This window comes from Balaenoptera physalus, assembly GCF_965194825.1.
Source record: "Balaenoptera physalus genome assembly, chromosome: 3".
Classification (NCBI taxonomy): domain Eukaryota; kingdom Metazoa; phylum Chordata; class Mammalia; order Artiodactyla; family Balaenopteridae; genus Balaenoptera; species Balaenoptera physalus.
The window spans coordinates 7,037,274-7,053,779 of NC_138890.1; the positions used below are offsets into that span (position 1 = coordinate 7,037,274).

At 48.0% G+C, this 16,506-nt stretch overlaps 1 protein-coding gene across 1 annotated transcript; it reads left to right on the top strand.

Moving 5' to 3' along the window:
• Nucleotides 1-540: 540 nt before the first annotated feature.
• RDH8 (retinol dehydrogenase 8) lies at nt 541-6,314 on the top strand. The gene is made up of 6 exons (XM_082456953.1): nt 541-1,179; nt 3,472-3,633; nt 4,273-4,452; nt 5,448-5,541; nt 5,753-5,936; nt 6,046-6,314. The coding sequence occupies exons 1-6, from the start codon at nt 1,077-1,079 to the stop codon at nt 6,259-6,261; spliced, it is 939 nt and encodes a 312-aa protein (XP_082313079.1). The 5' UTR covers nt 541-1,076; the 3' UTR covers nt 6,262-6,314.
• The last annotated feature ends 10,192 nt before the right edge of the window (nt 6,315-16,506 follow it).

Genomic DNA, 16,506 nt, shown 5'->3' on the forward strand with positions numbered 1-16,506 from the left:
CAAACTCTTAGTCTTCAAATAAAGGCTCCCACCTCCATCCCCAGCCCTCTTCTCCCTGGTTCAGGCCCCAGATAGATGCCCCAGCTCCATCCTCACACATGGCCCATTAAATCAGGGAGTATGGCCCTACCCTAAGCAGGGCGCTGCCACAGGGAGGGGTGGACCCCTGCCATTCCTGGGGTGAGGCAGAACCCCACCCCACCCCACTGGGACCCCCCCCACCCCCATGTGAGGATGCCCCAGCGGGTCAGGTCAGGTGGAGCTGTCTGTGCAGTTGAACGAGCACAGACTTGCAGGATCTGAAGGAGATTCCGCGAGGAGGAACCCGAGGGGCATATCCCGGGCCCTGAACTGCCCACTCCCCCCGCCCCAAGGCCAAGAGGGAGAAGCCGGCAGTGTCTCCCTCCCAGCCTCTGGCTCCTCAGACAAAGAGACTCTGTGTCCTTAGGGAGGAGGGGGTGGGGCCCCATCTGGCCTGAGGGGGAGAGGGGGGCCCTGAGTAGGGGGAAGGAGAGGGGATCTCCCCAAGCTGCTCCTCCTCCCTCTCCAGGGACATCAGAGACTAAGACTTTTCTAGCTAAAAGACTCATAAAGTTCCTCCCCTGCCTTGCTCTGTCGGGAAGTTCTTCCTAGAGTCTAATCCCACGTTCTGACATTTCTGCCCATTCTCTTTGAACGGACCCTTCTGGGACCACACTCTTGGTCACCTCTCTCCAATCACAGATTCTTTGCCCAGAGTAGAGACAGCAAGAGAACACCTCCACTTATTCCCCACACTCCCTGAAACTGCCCCCAGCCCTGGATAATTTATCATCATAACAAAAGCCCCCCAGTTTTGAGTGTAGCAGCGAGAGGAAATTTTTGACAGATAAAAGGAAGGGACTATATTGAAGTTAAGGGATTCCCCCCAGCTGCCTGCCCAAAGTCAGTTCATAATCGGGGGCTCCCAGGGCCCCCTTCATCCTGCAGGGAGTCAGGTGGGGGGTGCTTAGGAGGGGACAGATGAGCAGATAGATGATGGGTGGCGGGAGTCAGGTGCTGGCCAGCAGAGGTCACGCGTCCAGGAAGGGATCAACATGGCCGACGCACCCCGGACTGTACTGATCTCAGGATGCTCCTCGGGGATTGGCCTGGAGCTCGCAGTGCAACTGGCTCGTGACCCCAGGCAGCGCTACCAGGGTAAGGGGACCCGGCTGAGGCTGGGAAGCACAGGGATGGGCGTGGCCTCCCAAGACCCTCAGCTCTCCCAGCACTATTTCCACTGGTCCATGACTTCGACTGCATTTGTGGGCTTGGGGAGGACCCAGGACACACGGAGGCCCCCTTCCCACCTCTGCTCGTGAATCATCCCCTCATCCAAAGAATATTTCTAATGCACCTATTGGGTGCCAGATTCTAGGTGCTAGAAACACAGCTGCGAACAAAATAGACAAAAATCTCTGTTCTAGGTAGTGATGTAGTGGGGGAGGCGAGGCAGAACAAACAACAAACAGATTTTTAAATTGTATTATGTGGCTGGTGCAGATAAGTGGTCAGAAGCAAAACAAAGCAAGTGGGGTGGGTGTGGGTGATATTTATTTTTAGAAGGGCTGGCTGGGGAGGGCTTCTCTGAGGTTTCACTTAGTCATTCCCTAAGAGTCCCCACCCCCACTCCTCCCCAGATTAACGCTCCAAGATAAGCCTCTTAAGTGACCCTGACCTTGAGGGTTTAAGGAGGAGAGGGCTCTAGGTCTAGAGACTCGGCCCCCTGCCACTCTGGAATCAATGGCCCCAATCTGCACCCCACCCATGGGAACCTCTGACCCAGAGCACACTGGAGTCGAAGTAAGCAAAGGGCCGTTACTTAAGAGGAGGATGCAAGGGTGAGGGCATTGCCCCAGTTGGCAGAGTTGCTTCTCCCAGCCCTCTGCCCTCTGTCTTAGAGACATGCACAGCTTTGGGTGTGACAGTCTGGGTACCAGTGTGCAGAGAGGTAATTGTGCAGTGTGTGTCCCTGTGGGCTGGCAGATGAATGTCTAACACTGCTGAAGGATGATGCTTATTGACTGCTTGCAATGTGCCAGGCTTCCATCTAAGTGTTTTGCATATAGAAAGTCATTTAATCCCCACATCACCTCGATAAGGTGGACACTATCATTTGCTCCATCTTAGAAATGAGGAAACTGAGGCACCGACTGCCAAAGGTCCTTACCCAAACTTACATGCGCTCACAGACAACATGCAAATGTGTCTGTGATTGTGGGTGCAGGCGTTGGGGAGGGGGGGTGCAAACATGTGTACAGGTGCATGAGCTCAGCACTCAGACAAACCCAGGTTGAAATCTCAGTTCTCACACTTGCTAGGGGTGGACCAGGCAAGAAACTTCACTGTGTTGAGCCTCAGTGTGTTAATGGGGTTAATAATATTACCTACGTGTTCTGATTACTATTGCTAAAAGCAAATCACCCCAAAATGTATGGCGTAAAACAGCTGCAATCATCTATCTCTCATGGCTTACAAAGGTCATGCATTTGGAAGGGCTCAGCTGGGCACTTCGGGCTCAGGGTCAAAGGCTCACAGAGGAGACTGGAACATGTCAGGTCTGGGCAGGCACCTCTCTCTCTTCCAGTAATCTCAGGGCTCCTGCATGTGGTCTTTCTATCTGGGCTAGCTTGGGCTTCTTCCCAGCATGGTGGCCTCAGGACAGCTGGGCTGCTATAGGGTGGCTGAAGCCTATAGTGAGTATTCCAGCAAGCAAAGCAGAAACTGCAACATCTTTTCCATCCTCATCTCAAAAGCCACACAGTGTTACCTTTACCATAGTCTATTGAGTCCCAACTAGCCACAAGATTCAAGGGGAGAGGAATCAGATTTCATGGGCTGATGGGTGAGCAGCTAGGTTCTAGAAGAGCATGTGTAATAAAAGATGTTGAGGCCATCTTTGGAAAATAAGTCAATGACCTAATCATAGGATTCTTGTAAGGATTAGAGTTAGTGTTTATAAATGTGTTTAGCATATTATCTGGCATATAGTAGGTGTTCAATAAATCGGAACCTATGTTGATGATGTAAATGGGGCTATTCATACTTGCATGTGCATATTTGCACATATGTTGACTTTAGGTGTGCATGCATTTCTATTCTCAAGCCATCTGTTCTGCATTTATTTTATCGTCTTACCTACTGGTTTTGAATTCCATGAAGGCAGGGACTTTATCTTATTTCATGCAATAGCCTCAGCACCTAGAATAGTGCAGAGGGTGTAGTAGATGCTCAATAAATGTTTGCTAGATGAGTGGATGGATGGATGGAAGTATATACAAATATCTGTACACAAGTATGCATTTGTGGTTGTATGGCGAATGTAGGTGTATAAATCTGTGGGTCTCCATTCCTCTGTGACTACTCGTGCAAAATATCACAGGAATATGTAAGTCCACACACAGGGTAAAGGAACCTAGTGCCTGCTCCAACTCTGTTCTCTGTCCCCAGTGGTGGCCACCATGAGGGACCTGGGAAAGAAGGGGACACTGGAGGCAGCTGCTGGGGAGGCTCTGGGTCAGACCCTCACCGTGGCCCAGCTGGATGTGTGCAGTGATGAGTCAGTGGCCCAGTGTCTCAGCTGCATCCAGGGAGGGGAAGTGGACGTGTTGGGTGAGTCTGAGCATCCCCTGGGGTCACTCGCCCCCTCCCTGGCCCAAGCATAGATCCTTATCACAGCAAGTTCTTTCCAGTGTCTGGGCACTAGCTCTCTTGTTTCCCTAATAACCTCTGACCCTGGACAGAAGGGGTAGATCAGTTGGCTAAGAGCCCAGGATACCATTCAGTTTATTAGAGATACAAGAAATATACTGAGACCTGGGGATAGGGTGGATTTTATCGAATAGAAATTCTCACATATGGAGAAAACCATATGTGGTTGGGAAAATTAATTTGATGAGTCATTGTGGGAAAGGAGCATGATGAAGAAGCAACTCATGGTCCCTAAACGGTCTTCTAAGGAGGGTGTGGCTGTTTTGATGCAATTTGGGGTCAGAGCTGAATTGCTCATGCATTAAAGTGGAGGCTGTTCTCAGCAGCCCTCTTCCCCACCCAGGGCTCAGAGTCCCCTATAGCAAATGCTGAACTATATTTAAAGATTATCAATGCTACACATTTGTCCACCCAGGATACCTTGGACTAGCCCTGAACTTGGAGTGGGGGAGGGGTGGGATAATTTAGGGAGTGTCCCTGGGGGAGTGACACTAGAAGGGTTGGGGGACTTCAAAGTAACCCTCAGCCCTACCCCCTTAGTGAATAATGCTGGAGTGGGCCTGGTGGGGCCCTTGGAGGGGCTCAGCCTAGCTGCCATGCAGAACGTCTTTGATACCAACTTTTTCGGGGCCGTCCGTCTGGTCAAAGCTGTACTTCCTGGCATGAAGAGGAGACGACAGGGCCACATCGTGGTGGTCAGCAGTGTCATGGGGCTGCAAGGTGAGCCCTGGGGATGCACCCTTGGGAATTCTCCCAGCGTCTGACCCTCCCCTGTTGGAAGGATGGCAACTAGGTTTTAGCTCATATTCCCTAAATATGCCTGCATTGAGAAGCATTCTGCAGCTCAGGAGGAAAAAGTTCTGGGATAGATTAACTATGTCTACCATGGTACAGGAATAGACAGGGGTGGTATAGATGCTGCCAAAGGCCATCCACATCCATTATCAACCCCACTTCTGGAAACCTCCAAAAATTCCTTCCAACCATCCCACAAAACTCAAAGGAACCATCAGCACTCCTTCTGAGGCTCCCTCTTGCCAAACACCTCCCCACCAGGCTCCAGAGATGTCTAGATTTGGGACTCTGAGGTTCTGCAGGAAAAAGAGCAGAGATCGATGTCTGCTATGGGCCTACTATGGAGGCCATCTACTTGCCATCCTTTCTCCCGGGTCCTTCCTCCTTGAACCTCTCTAGACTCCCTTCCTTTCCCTGGAAATTTCCTCGGATCTGCCCCCCTCCCCAGCAGTCCCCTAAGGAATCCACCCTACTTGTTACCCTGTCATGGAAAAGCTGCATTTACTCAGCCCCATCCCTTCAGCCCCTCTTCCAGCTGAACCTCCTGATCTTGGAAGGGAGGGGGACACATTCACTGCTCAACAGGGACCAATAAAGACCTTGGTGAATGGCACTTGTCCTTGGGGACCCTGGGCATCCCATGCCCAAGTGGCCCAAGGGTTTTGAGGATAGAGGGAAATAGGAGAGTTCCCTGGGCTGAGGGTGGATGGAACACTGCCAGGAAGAGGTGGAACCTGGCACCCCAAGACAACCTCATCCTGACCCCATATGCTCCCATCACATACACCCATCAGGTTGGCCCCAGATATGCTCTGATCCCTAAATCCTCTTTGCTCTGTCTCCCAAGACCCCATCCCTCTGGACCCACAAAGCCCATCACCCAGACCCCCAAAGAGCCCACCTTCCTGTAATCCTCTCAGGTGTCGTGTTCAATGAAGTCTATGCAGCCTCCAAGTTCGCCATGGAGGGATTCTTCGAGAGTCTGGCTGTCCAGCTGCTGCAGTTCAACATCTTGTGAGGCGGGCACTTGGACAGTGACAGGGGAATGAAGGCAGTGATGGGACAGACAAGGGGAGGGGAGTAGCGAGGAGATGGGGGAGCAAGGAGGCATGAAACAATGATGGGAGAAACAGGGGAATGAAGAGGAAAGATGGACGGTAATGGGCAAAATGGGGCAGCGAGTGTGTTGGGGCTCAAGACCCTCTCCCCCTACCCCTGTTCCCAGCATCTCTCTGGTGGAGCCGGGCCCGGTGGCCACCGAATTTGAAGGGAAGCTCCTGGAGCAGGTTTCCACAGCCGAGTTCCCAGGCACTGACGCTGACACCCTGAACTACTTTCGGAATTTGTACCTCCCGGCCTCCAGGGAGCTCTTTCACTCTGTGGGACAGAGCCCGCAGGATGTGGCCAAGGTGAGTGGGGGGCCCAGAGCCCCAGGACATGCCTCAGGTATGTGAGGGGGCCCCTCCCGACAGAACCTCCCTCTCCTTGGGTCCCAAAGCTCAGGGCTCTACCCCACAGGTAATTGTCAAGGTCATCGGCTCAGCCAGACCACCCTTGCGCAGACAGACCAACACCCGCTACACTCCCCTGATCGCCCTCAAAGCCATGGACCCCTCCGGCAGCCTGTATGTGCAAACCTCCCATCGCCTACTCTTCCGCTGGCCACGCCTCCTCAACCTTGGCCTTCGATGTCTGGCCTGCAGCTGCTTCCGTACCCCAGTGTGGCCCCAGTGAGCAGAGCCTCACCCAACCCTCCTCACCCCTGAACAGCCAAGCCTCTTGGGTTCACATCCATCTCAGGCCATACAGACTCTTCACTCATTCATTCATTCAGCAAACTCTGCTTGACCCATTCTGTGCCTGGGCATTGCTGGGACCCCAGAGAGCCCTCAGCGTCTAGACACAGACCCCTCTGAGGTCAGGGCTGGGGCAGAGAGAGGGGACCCTGGGACTCTGGAAACCTGGGCTGAGGAGCCCAGATCAGAGAGCTGGAGTTGTGTCTGGGAAGGCAAGGGAGGCTTCCTGGAGGAGGGGGCATTTTTGCTGGACCTTGACGGATGAGACAGACTGCCTCAGTCAACCTCTGGACTTCGTTATCTTCGGTCTGTGGATTCTGGGATGATCCAAACATCCCCATCCCTCCTCCCCGCCTATACACACAGCCAAAGCTGGCTTGACTAAGGGGTCTCCAGACTTTTCTGGTCACATACTCCATCAGTAAAATCTGTTCGTGCATACACCGGCAATGTATGTATACTTTTTCACAAAATATATATTTGTAACCACTAGCAATCACTGTATTTAATAAAGTTCAATTTCTTACATCTAAATAAAAAATTAAAAAGCAATAGGGTCTATCTCACCCCTATTAGCATGGCTACATCAAAAAAAAAATTGCCCAGAAAATAACAAGTGTTCACAAGAATGTAGAGAAATTGGAACCCTGTGTACTGTTGGTGAGAATGTAAAACGGTCCAGCCACTATGGAAAACAGTATGGCAGTTCCTCAAACAGTGAAATAGAATTATCACATGACTCAGCAATTCCATTCCTGGGTATTACCTGAAAGAATTGAAAACAGGGTCTTGAAGAGATATTTGTATACCCATGTTCAGAGCAGCCTTGTCCACAATAGGCAAAAGGTGGAAGCAACCCAAATGTCCATCAACAGGTTACTGGATAAACAAAATGTGATCCACCCATACAATGGAATATTTATTCAGCCTTAAAAAGGAAGGAGATTCTGACACATGCTACAACATGGATGAACTTTGAGGACATTATGCTGAGCAAAAGAGGCCAGACACAATAAGGACACATACTGTATGATTCCACTTATACGATGTCCCTAGAGGAGTCAAATTCATAGAGGCAAAGCAGAATGGTGGGTGTCAGGGGCTGGGAGAGGGAGGAACAGGGAGTTAGTGTTGAATGGGGGCAGAGTATCAATTTTGCAAGATAAAGAGTTCTTGGAGATGGATGGTGGTGACAGTTACACAACAACGTGAAGGTACTTATCACTAATGAACTGTACACTTAAAAATGGTGAAGATGGTAAATTTTGTGTCATGTGTATTTTAGCCCAATTTTAAAAAATTTAAATCAATAGGGGTCTCATCTGAACCCCAGAGACAGTGTCCCCAAATTTCTTGGCCCTCCTCTTGAGAATTCGCAAGTGAATGGACTCTGGGCATAAATGCTGGCTCTTCCTCTCGTTCAGTGGGTGGCCCTGGGCAGGTGACTCCCCTGATGTCATCTTCTGCCAAGCAGGGTTAGCAATAACAGTGCTGAAACGAAAGTCCTCTGGACCGTTTCATTTCACTTGCAGTTTTTGTTGTGGTTTGTGTTCAAATCTTGGAATGCCAAGCTCTGGGCAAAGTGTTTAATTAATGTTTGCTCTGCAGTTTTATGAGATGAAGCCACTCAGAACGTCCCCATTTGCCAGGGGCAGAGGGGAAGGGGCAGGAATCAAGTCTGGGGCTGTCCAACTCAGTCTATGCTGCTCTTTAGGGGTCTCTCATGATCTTTTCTAGGAAAAGGGAAACTGAGTCGGGGACCCTCAGAAGAGGTCTCTTTGAGTCATTGCAGAGATAATGGGGGCTATTTAATATTTTTTCAAATCAACTCCTCCCTTCCCCTCTCCCATACTGGACTTTTGAAGCAATGTTGGAATACCTGAAAAAGAATATGTGAAAGTAGAGAGTGGTGATGGTTGCACAAGTTTATGAATCCACCAAAAACCACTGAATTGTGCATTTAAACAGGGCAAGTTTTATGGTATATGAATGATATCTCAATTTTTATTTTTTATTTTTTTGGAGTCTATCCCAGTAATTTTATTTCACATGACCTGAATATTGATTTTTAATTAATTTTTATTGGAGTACAGTTGATTTACAACGTTGTGTTAGTTTCAGGTGTACAGCAAAGTGATTCAGTTATACATATACATATATCCACTTTTTTAGATCCTGTTCGCATATAGGTCATTACGGAGTATTGAGTAGAGTTCCCTGTGTCAATTTTTAAATTAAATTAGTTTTTTAAAAGAATAGATGAAATGCACATGTGCAAGAGGTCTTTACCCAGGAGGCTCACCCCAGGATTACATCAATCAATTTCCACCACCTTTGGCTTCCAGTTATGTTGGGCTCTGCCAGTGGGAGGGGAAAGGCCACGGCGTTTGTCCCTCAAGCTCCTTCCATGCAGGTCACTGTGGATTCGCAGCATCCCTCTGTCTCAGCCCCAGCTCAAGTTTCTGAGGACCACCCCCTCCTTTTGCCCCTTTCAGCTAAAGATGGTGATGGGACCCCACGGTCGCCAGCAGGGCGTCACAGCTCCTTACCCCCGACCCTTCCTTTAACCATCGTTCCTGTCCTCATCGCTTCCCAAATTACTCACTGTGAGTGTGCTGTCTCTTTCCATCCAAGATGCTGACTGATGTAACATATGCACTTGACAAAGCAGAGAAGCAAAATGCATACACACTAGCCCACCATCAGACTCTACCATTAGAACATTATCGATATTCACTGTCTGCCTCACCCCAAAGGTCTCCACTGTCCTGAATTTTATGTCCAGCATTCTCTTGCTTTAAAAAAAAAAAAATCCTTTAGAACTCTACTCAATATTCTGTAATAACCTATATGGGAAAAGTATCTGAAAAGGAATAGATATATGTATATGTATAACTGAATCACTTTGTTATGCACCTGAAACTAACACAACATTGTACATCAACTATACTCCAATAAAAAATAAAGATTAAATTTGAAAAATGTTTTTAAAATTCCTTTAAATAATTTATTTTAAAAGACACATTTATCTCCTTACCAAGAAGAAAAAGCCATCATACCCACCATGAGTGACGCTGAACTCGATACTTATTTGCAGGTGGCGCGTACAGTATTCCAAACCCCCTACGTATAGACTCTTGGTGCAAGAAAACACCAGACCTTCTCTCCCAGCTTCTCTTGCAGCTAGAGGGTGAGCATGTGACCCTGATTCCACTCTGCAGGTGCACAGGATTTAGAATTGAGAGTTGGCCGCCCACAGAAGGGATCAGGAAGAGGAGGTAGCAGAAGGGACAGGAGCGTGGCATTGCCAGCGTTGGCAGCAAAAGCCAGAGCCTCTGGTTGGTTTCAGGGGGATGATTTAAACTGTGATCTTAGCTGCTGCCCTGCGCTGCCACTTTGTCCCTTTCAGTCTTCCAAGGCTGGTGATTCCATGAGCCCTCAGGATCTACCCAAGAAATTCCTTTGCAGCTTAAATCACACTGAGTCAGTTTCTGTTGCATATAAGGAAGAATGATCATCAATCCAGATGGCAACTATAAAAACAAATGCAGTGCGGGGAGGGATGCTGTTATTAAATTCCAAGGGGATGCTATTGGTGACCAGCAGAGATTGGCCAAAGCTCAGGAGGTGATAATAACAAGCTAACCCTTGACTCTTTATTTCTACACTCATGCCCCCACCACCTCATCTTTACATCCTAGCTGCTCAAGGCAAAAATCTTGGCGTCGTCTCTATTTTCTCTCTTTCACATCTCACCGCTAATCTATCAGGAGATCCTGTTCACCTGACCTGCAAAGTATATTCAGAACCAACCACTTCAAAACACCTTCTTGGCCCCTAACCTACTCCAACCACCATGATTTCTCACCTGGAATATTGCACCAGCCCCTCCTCTTCTGCGTTTTCCTCCCTGCGTATAGATATAAAAATATCTTTCAAAGAGGTAAAACATTCACAGTGCTTTTAAAAATAAAAAATATATATGAAGAAATATTTTTTAAACAATTCTCTTACCCTCATCTTTCCTCAACTGCCCAATTCCTGATCCCCCACCACTGCCTGTTATAACTTGCATGAGTTATTTATCCAGGTTTTCTTTCTGATTATACAAGGGGGAAAAAAACCTGATGAATGGATAAACTGTGGTATATACACACAAAGGAATAGTATTCAGCCTTAAAAAGGAAGGAAATTCTGACATGTGCTACAACATGGATGAACTTTGAAGACATTATGCCTAGCGATATAAGCCAGATATAAAAGGACAGATATAGTGTGTGATTCCATTTATATTAGGTACCTAGAATATGCAAATTCATAGAAAGTAAAATAGTGGTTCAAAGAGGCTGGGAAGGGGGAATGGGGAGTTAGTGTTTAATGGGGACAGAATTTTAGTTTGGGAAGATAAAAAGAGTTCTGGAGATGGATGGTGGTGATGGTGGCACAACAATATGAATGTACTTAATGCCACGGAACTGTACACTCAAAAACGGTCAAAATGGTAAATTTTGTGTTGTGTATATTTTATCACAACTTTAAAAGTAAATATGGAGTATTTTAGTGGAAAAACATGACTATTCACTTTTTTTAACTTTTTCACAAAAAGCAACATACTATACACATAAGTGTGAACTTTGGTTCTTTCCTTGAATAATACGTCTTAGGAGTTTCTCACATCAGCCCGAGAAGACTTCCTCATTCTTTGGTTCAGCTGCAATATATTCCACTGTGTAGATGGACAATAATTTATGCAACTGATCCTGTAGTGATGAATCTTTGGGCTCTCTTCAGTCTTTGGCTATGATAGAAATGACTGTAATGAATAGCCTTGTGTTTATACATCGTTTCACACGTGTGCAAGCATTTCTGTCATGGGATTAATTGGCCAAAGAAACTAAGCATTTGTAATTTTTATGAACATCACCAATTTCACGTCTACTGGGGAGGACTGATGTCCACATGTTAACATGCTTACTTCCCCACAGCCTCACCATACTGGGCATTATCGATCTTCCAAAGTTTTGCTGATCTAATGCATAAAAATTAGTATCTCACATTCCTCTTATTTTAACTTGCATTGCTCTTATCATGAGTGAGGCCCAGTGTCTTTTAGTGCGTTAAAGACTATTTGTGTTTTATTTTTTGTGGACATCCTGACTACAACTTCTGCTCAATTTTTTTTCCTATGGGATTGTTTATATTTTATTATTAATGCTTAGAAACTCTTTACATATTATGAACATTAAGGGGTCTATAGTAGGAAGTGCAGATACCTTTTCTCAGTTTTTTTTTAAACTTTTCTGTGGTGGTATTTGGTCTTATTTTTATGTTGTGGAATTATTCATCTTTGTCGTCGTTGTTACTTTTGGATTTCGAGTCATAGGAACAAAGGACATCCCCAGACTAATTTTTTAACACAGAAAGAAAACGTCACTCCCCTTTTCAAAACTCTCCACTGGTTCTCTCTCTAACTTAGATTCAGATCCACAGCGATGTGGCCTCCTACACAATCTGATCCCTGAATATTCAGCTCAGATTATATCCCACTCTCTCCCTATCAGTCACTCCATTCCCAGAACACGGACCTCCTTGCTGTTTCTTAAACGCTCCACACACACTTCCACCTCAGGGCCTTTTGCACTTGCTCTTCCCTCTGCCCAGAATAATTTTCCCAGATATCCACATGTCTCCCTCCTTCAACTCATATAGGGACTCAAATGTCACCTCCTCAGAGAGGCCCCCTCTCTATCCCCTGAACCTGCTTTTTTTTTTTTAATTTAATTTTATTTATTTTATTTTTGGCTGTGTTGGGTCTTCGTTGCTGTGGGCGGGCTTTCTCTAGTTGCGGTGAGCGGGGGCTACTCTTCGTTGCGGTGCGCGGGCTTCTCATTGCGTGGCTTCTCTTGTTGCAGAGCACAGGCTCTAGGCACACGGGCTTCAGTAGTTGTGGCCTGCGGGCTCTAGAGTGCAGGCTCAGTAGTTGTGGCACATGGGCTTAGTTGCTCCGCGGCATGTGGGATCTTCCCGGGCCAGGGCTCGAACCCATGTCCCCTGCATTGGCAGGCGGATTCTTAACCACTGCGCCAACAGGGAAGTCCCATCCTATTATTCTTAAGTTACTGAAACTTTTTTGGTCTCAGCCTAAATACCACTTCCTTCGGGAAGCCCTCCTTGACTCCCCAGGCTAGATGAGATAGCAGGCTCCTCTGGGCCCTTGCAGCTTCTTATTTATGGGTAGTTCTCCCTGGCCCGGCTGTGAGCTCTGTGGGGACACATATCATTGAAATTCCATGGTGCTTTCAGACCCAGTAATCAACCCCAAACATGATCGCTAAATTATTCTTTCTCCCCTCTTAGCAATAAGCTTCTCTTGAAAACTCTCACTGCCTTCAGAAACCTCCTTTGACCAGCAGAGGAGGCATGCGATTCCCTTAGGGATCTGGAAGCAAAGCCAGTTCTTGAAGCCCTGAGGAAACCAAGAAATGACCCAAGGAGCCGTGGCTGGGACTGGAATTGACCAAACTGGGCACATGCCGGCATACCGTCCACGCTAAGAAGCTCCTGACACCTCCTACCAGAGCGATCAACTGTACCTCTCTGAGCCTCAGTTTCCTCATCCGTAGAATGGAAGAGCTGGTGGAGAGAAAGTCCCAGTAAGTGCAGGAACTTAGTAGGTGTACCATCAACGACAGACGTTCGTTGTTATGTCGCTATGGGTGTTATTCCTTGACCCCTGGGTCCTGCCCAGCTTTTCCCGGGGAAGCCTCGGGCTGGAAGCCCAGGAGGAGGGGGAGAAAACAGAGGGCACACATCCCTGCAAGGCCGCCCCGCCCGCCCCGGCCTCGCTGCAAACCGGGCGTCCCAGGGAGGGGAAGGCGGGCGGAATGTGAGCGGCAGCAGCAGCTGCTCTAGGCTAGAGGCCAAAGTCCCCTCCCTCCTCCACTGACATTCCTGCGGGAGGAGGCCGAGCGCTTCTCTGCGTCTGGCCGGAGGTTCGCTGGCGCCCTCTCGTGGTCAAGTTCGAGAGGTTGGACTTGACCACTGACAGCTGCCAGCAGACCTGGGTGGAGCCCATAGCTACTCTCCCGACCTCCTACCCTCCTTGGGCTCCCTCTTTGTTTTGTTTTGTTTTTTAATTGAACTACAGTTGATTTACAATGTTGTGTTAGTTTCTGGTGTATAGCAAAGTGATTATATATATATATATATATATATATATATATATACTTTTTCATATTTTTTTCATTATGGTTTATCACAGGATACTGACTGTAGTTCCCTGTGCTATACAGCAGGACCTCGTTGTTTATCTATTTTATATATAATGGTTTGTATCTGCTAATTTGGGCTCCCTCTCAAACCTGGATTCAGAAGCTCAGTTCCATCTCTTTACCTGCTGTGTGACCCTGAGCAAGTCACTTAACCTCTCTGTGCCTCAGTTTCCTAGCTGTACAGTATTGGGCAGGACACTTCATTCTGCGATTTTTTCACCTGCAAAATGGGTCAGTGGGTCATTAGCTTGCTGAGAGGATTCAAAGAGAGAGTCCAGGTGAACGCGGCTACAGTAAATATCCACTCCATGAGGGGGGGTTTCCATCCTGTTCACTGCTGTGTCCCCAGCCATGCAGTAGGTGCTCAAATTTATATTATTTATTTCATTATTAATTATTGAGCAAATGCTTATCATTCTTCTTTTGGGGGACGTGGACTGGGGTGGGGTGGAGGGATCAGGTGCATGAGATATGAATTCCTGCTATCGCTCATTCACTCAGCATCCATTTTTTACTCCATCCATTAGTTCACCGGGTGGCAAGGCTATATCCCAAAGGACCCCACACTAGTTGTTTTCCTGCCTCCTCTGCTGCTCATTGGTACCCAAGGGCAGTTTTCCCTTCCTGGACCCACCTCCAAGTCAGAATAGAAACTCAAGGGAATTCCCTGACGGTCCAGTTGTTAGGATGCTAACAACTTCCACTGCATGGGGAACGGGTTCGATCCCTAGTCGGAAACTAAGATCCCACAAGCCTTGCAGTGTGGCCTAAATGAATAAATAAGTTCTGCTTACTGCTAAAAAAAAATAAAATAAAAAAGGAAAGAAAAGAAACTCAAGAGACCTCTGCAGGCCTGAGTGTGCTGCAAAGAGGCTTGGATGCACCTACCTGGTAAAGATTCCCACTCGGGGGACAGACACTGGCACTGAGGAAGGAGCCCAGACTGGAGAGAAAGGTGAGAATAAAGCCTCTGCAGCCCCTCACCTTTGGATATCCCCCATCCTGGACACCTGGGTGCCCCTAGGATGGGGGCAGGGATGTGGATACCTGGTATAAGAATGAAGATGTGAAGGGGGGGAGCTCTCCCCCAGCCAAGAGAGAGCTGAACAGAACCAATGGAGGTTCCCTGAGAGCCTGGGACAGCGGTGGAACATGCCACCCCAAATGGACACCAGTGTTCTAGAACTTTCTAAATTAGGTCTCACCTGCATCCCTGATCCAGGCTTTAATTCAATTCTGTTGATTTTTTTGCTTCATAAGAGATTGTTTACCATAGACTTAAGAGCATTACCCATCCTCATGGTTCACCTGCCTGATGCGGGGTAAGTTGCTCATCCTCTCGGGGCCTCGGTTTCCTCATTTGTACAATGGGTGGTAATCCTTACTTCAGCTGTGAGACTTCTGTGAGTGTACATAGAGCATGTAGAACAGTGTCTTGCCCACAGTAGGTGCACGATAAATGCCTGAGGAATAAATGACTACCCCCTTCGTGTCTGACACACTCGGTTTCCCAAATCTCTACAAACATAGAGTCTGGAAAGTGGGCACACGGTGAACCCAAGTCACGGGAGGCTATGAGGTTTAAGGAGAAAGTAAGTTCTCAAAAAATGTCCACTCCAGGGACTTCCCTGGTGGCGCAGTGGTTAAGAATCCACCTGCCAATGCAGGAGACATGGGTTGAAGCCCTGGTCCAGGAAGATCCCACATGCCATGGAGCAACTAAGCCCGTGCGCCACAACTACTGAGCCTGCGCTCAAAAGCCCGCAAGCCACAACTACTGAGCCCATGTGACACAACTACAGAAGCCCGCACGCCTAGAGCCCATGCTCTGCAACAAGACAAGCCACCGCAATGAGAAGCACGTGCACTGCAACGAAGAGTAACCCCCACTCACCACAACTAGAGAAAGCCCCCTCACGGCAACGAAGACCCAACGCAGCCAAAAATAAAAATAAATAAAATAAATAAATTCATTTTAAAAAAAAGTCTATTTCACACAAGCAGCAACTTTGTCTATTGTGGTCACTGCTGTGTCCTCAGCGTGCTAAGTAGGGCCAAGCTTGTAGTAAATATTTAACGAATTTTTGTGGGATAAATGTATATTATCATTGTTCGGGGTGGTCTGGGTCCCTCCAATAGGCAAGACTCTCCAAGCTGGCAGTGTTGACTTCACTGAAGAAGAAAGAACCAGACAAACTTGTCTGCAGCCCCACCTGCTTCGAAGGGGCAGACATCACAAATTGGGTTCAAAGTCTTTAACAGGGCATATTAAACAGCCAGTGAGAATTATTTCTGGCCAGAGAAAGCCTTCTTCCAGGAATGCTTCAAGCAAGATGTGTTTTCCTCCCTGGTTTAATATGTATAATTCGCCTGTTGGGAAAGGAGCCCAGAGAGACTGGCATGATTTAGGAACAATAGACAGTGGACGATTTACCAAGTGTGATCGGCTCCTGCAAGGAAGGAGAAAAGCCACGCAATACATGCTGGGCTCAGAAAGATCTGAAACCCAGTAAGAGCGTTTGACCCATGCATTTCCCAGAAGCTTCCACTACAGTGGGTCCCCGGGGTCAGATGGCTAAATGCCATATGGCTGATCAGGCCTGTGATTGGGAAATGAAAACATAATGCCTGCATTGCCCTACTTGGAACAACTGCCCCAGAAACTCTCGCCAGTTTCACAAGGGCAGAGGAGGGGACAGTCCTCTTTCCTCCTGCCCCTACCAGCCAATCCCAGCCAAGCCCTGAGTGCATGCCCAGGGCCACATGGCCCAGGCTCCCTGCTGGGGGAGGAGAGGGCTTCAGGACCAGAACCCATGGCTGATGGGAAAGGCAGCCCTCCTAACACCCTGGCCCCCAAGGCGTGGGTGGGGCCTGGAACGCTTCTCAATGCAACTGTCCCCAGCCCCCCATCC

Coding starts and splice junctions, on each gene's coding strand:
- RDH8 (XM_082456953.1), top strand. CDS start 1,077: ATGGCCGACGCACCCCGGACTGTACTGATCTCAGGATGCTCCTCGGGG. Junction 3,634..4,272: donor AGGGGAAGTGGACGTGTTGG/GTGAGTCTGAGC, acceptor CTACCCCCTTAG/TGAATAATGCTGGAGTGGGC. Junction 5,937..6,045: donor GCCCGCAGGATGTGGCCAAG/GTGAGTGGGGGG, acceptor TCTACCCCACAG/GTAATTGTCAAGGTCATCGG.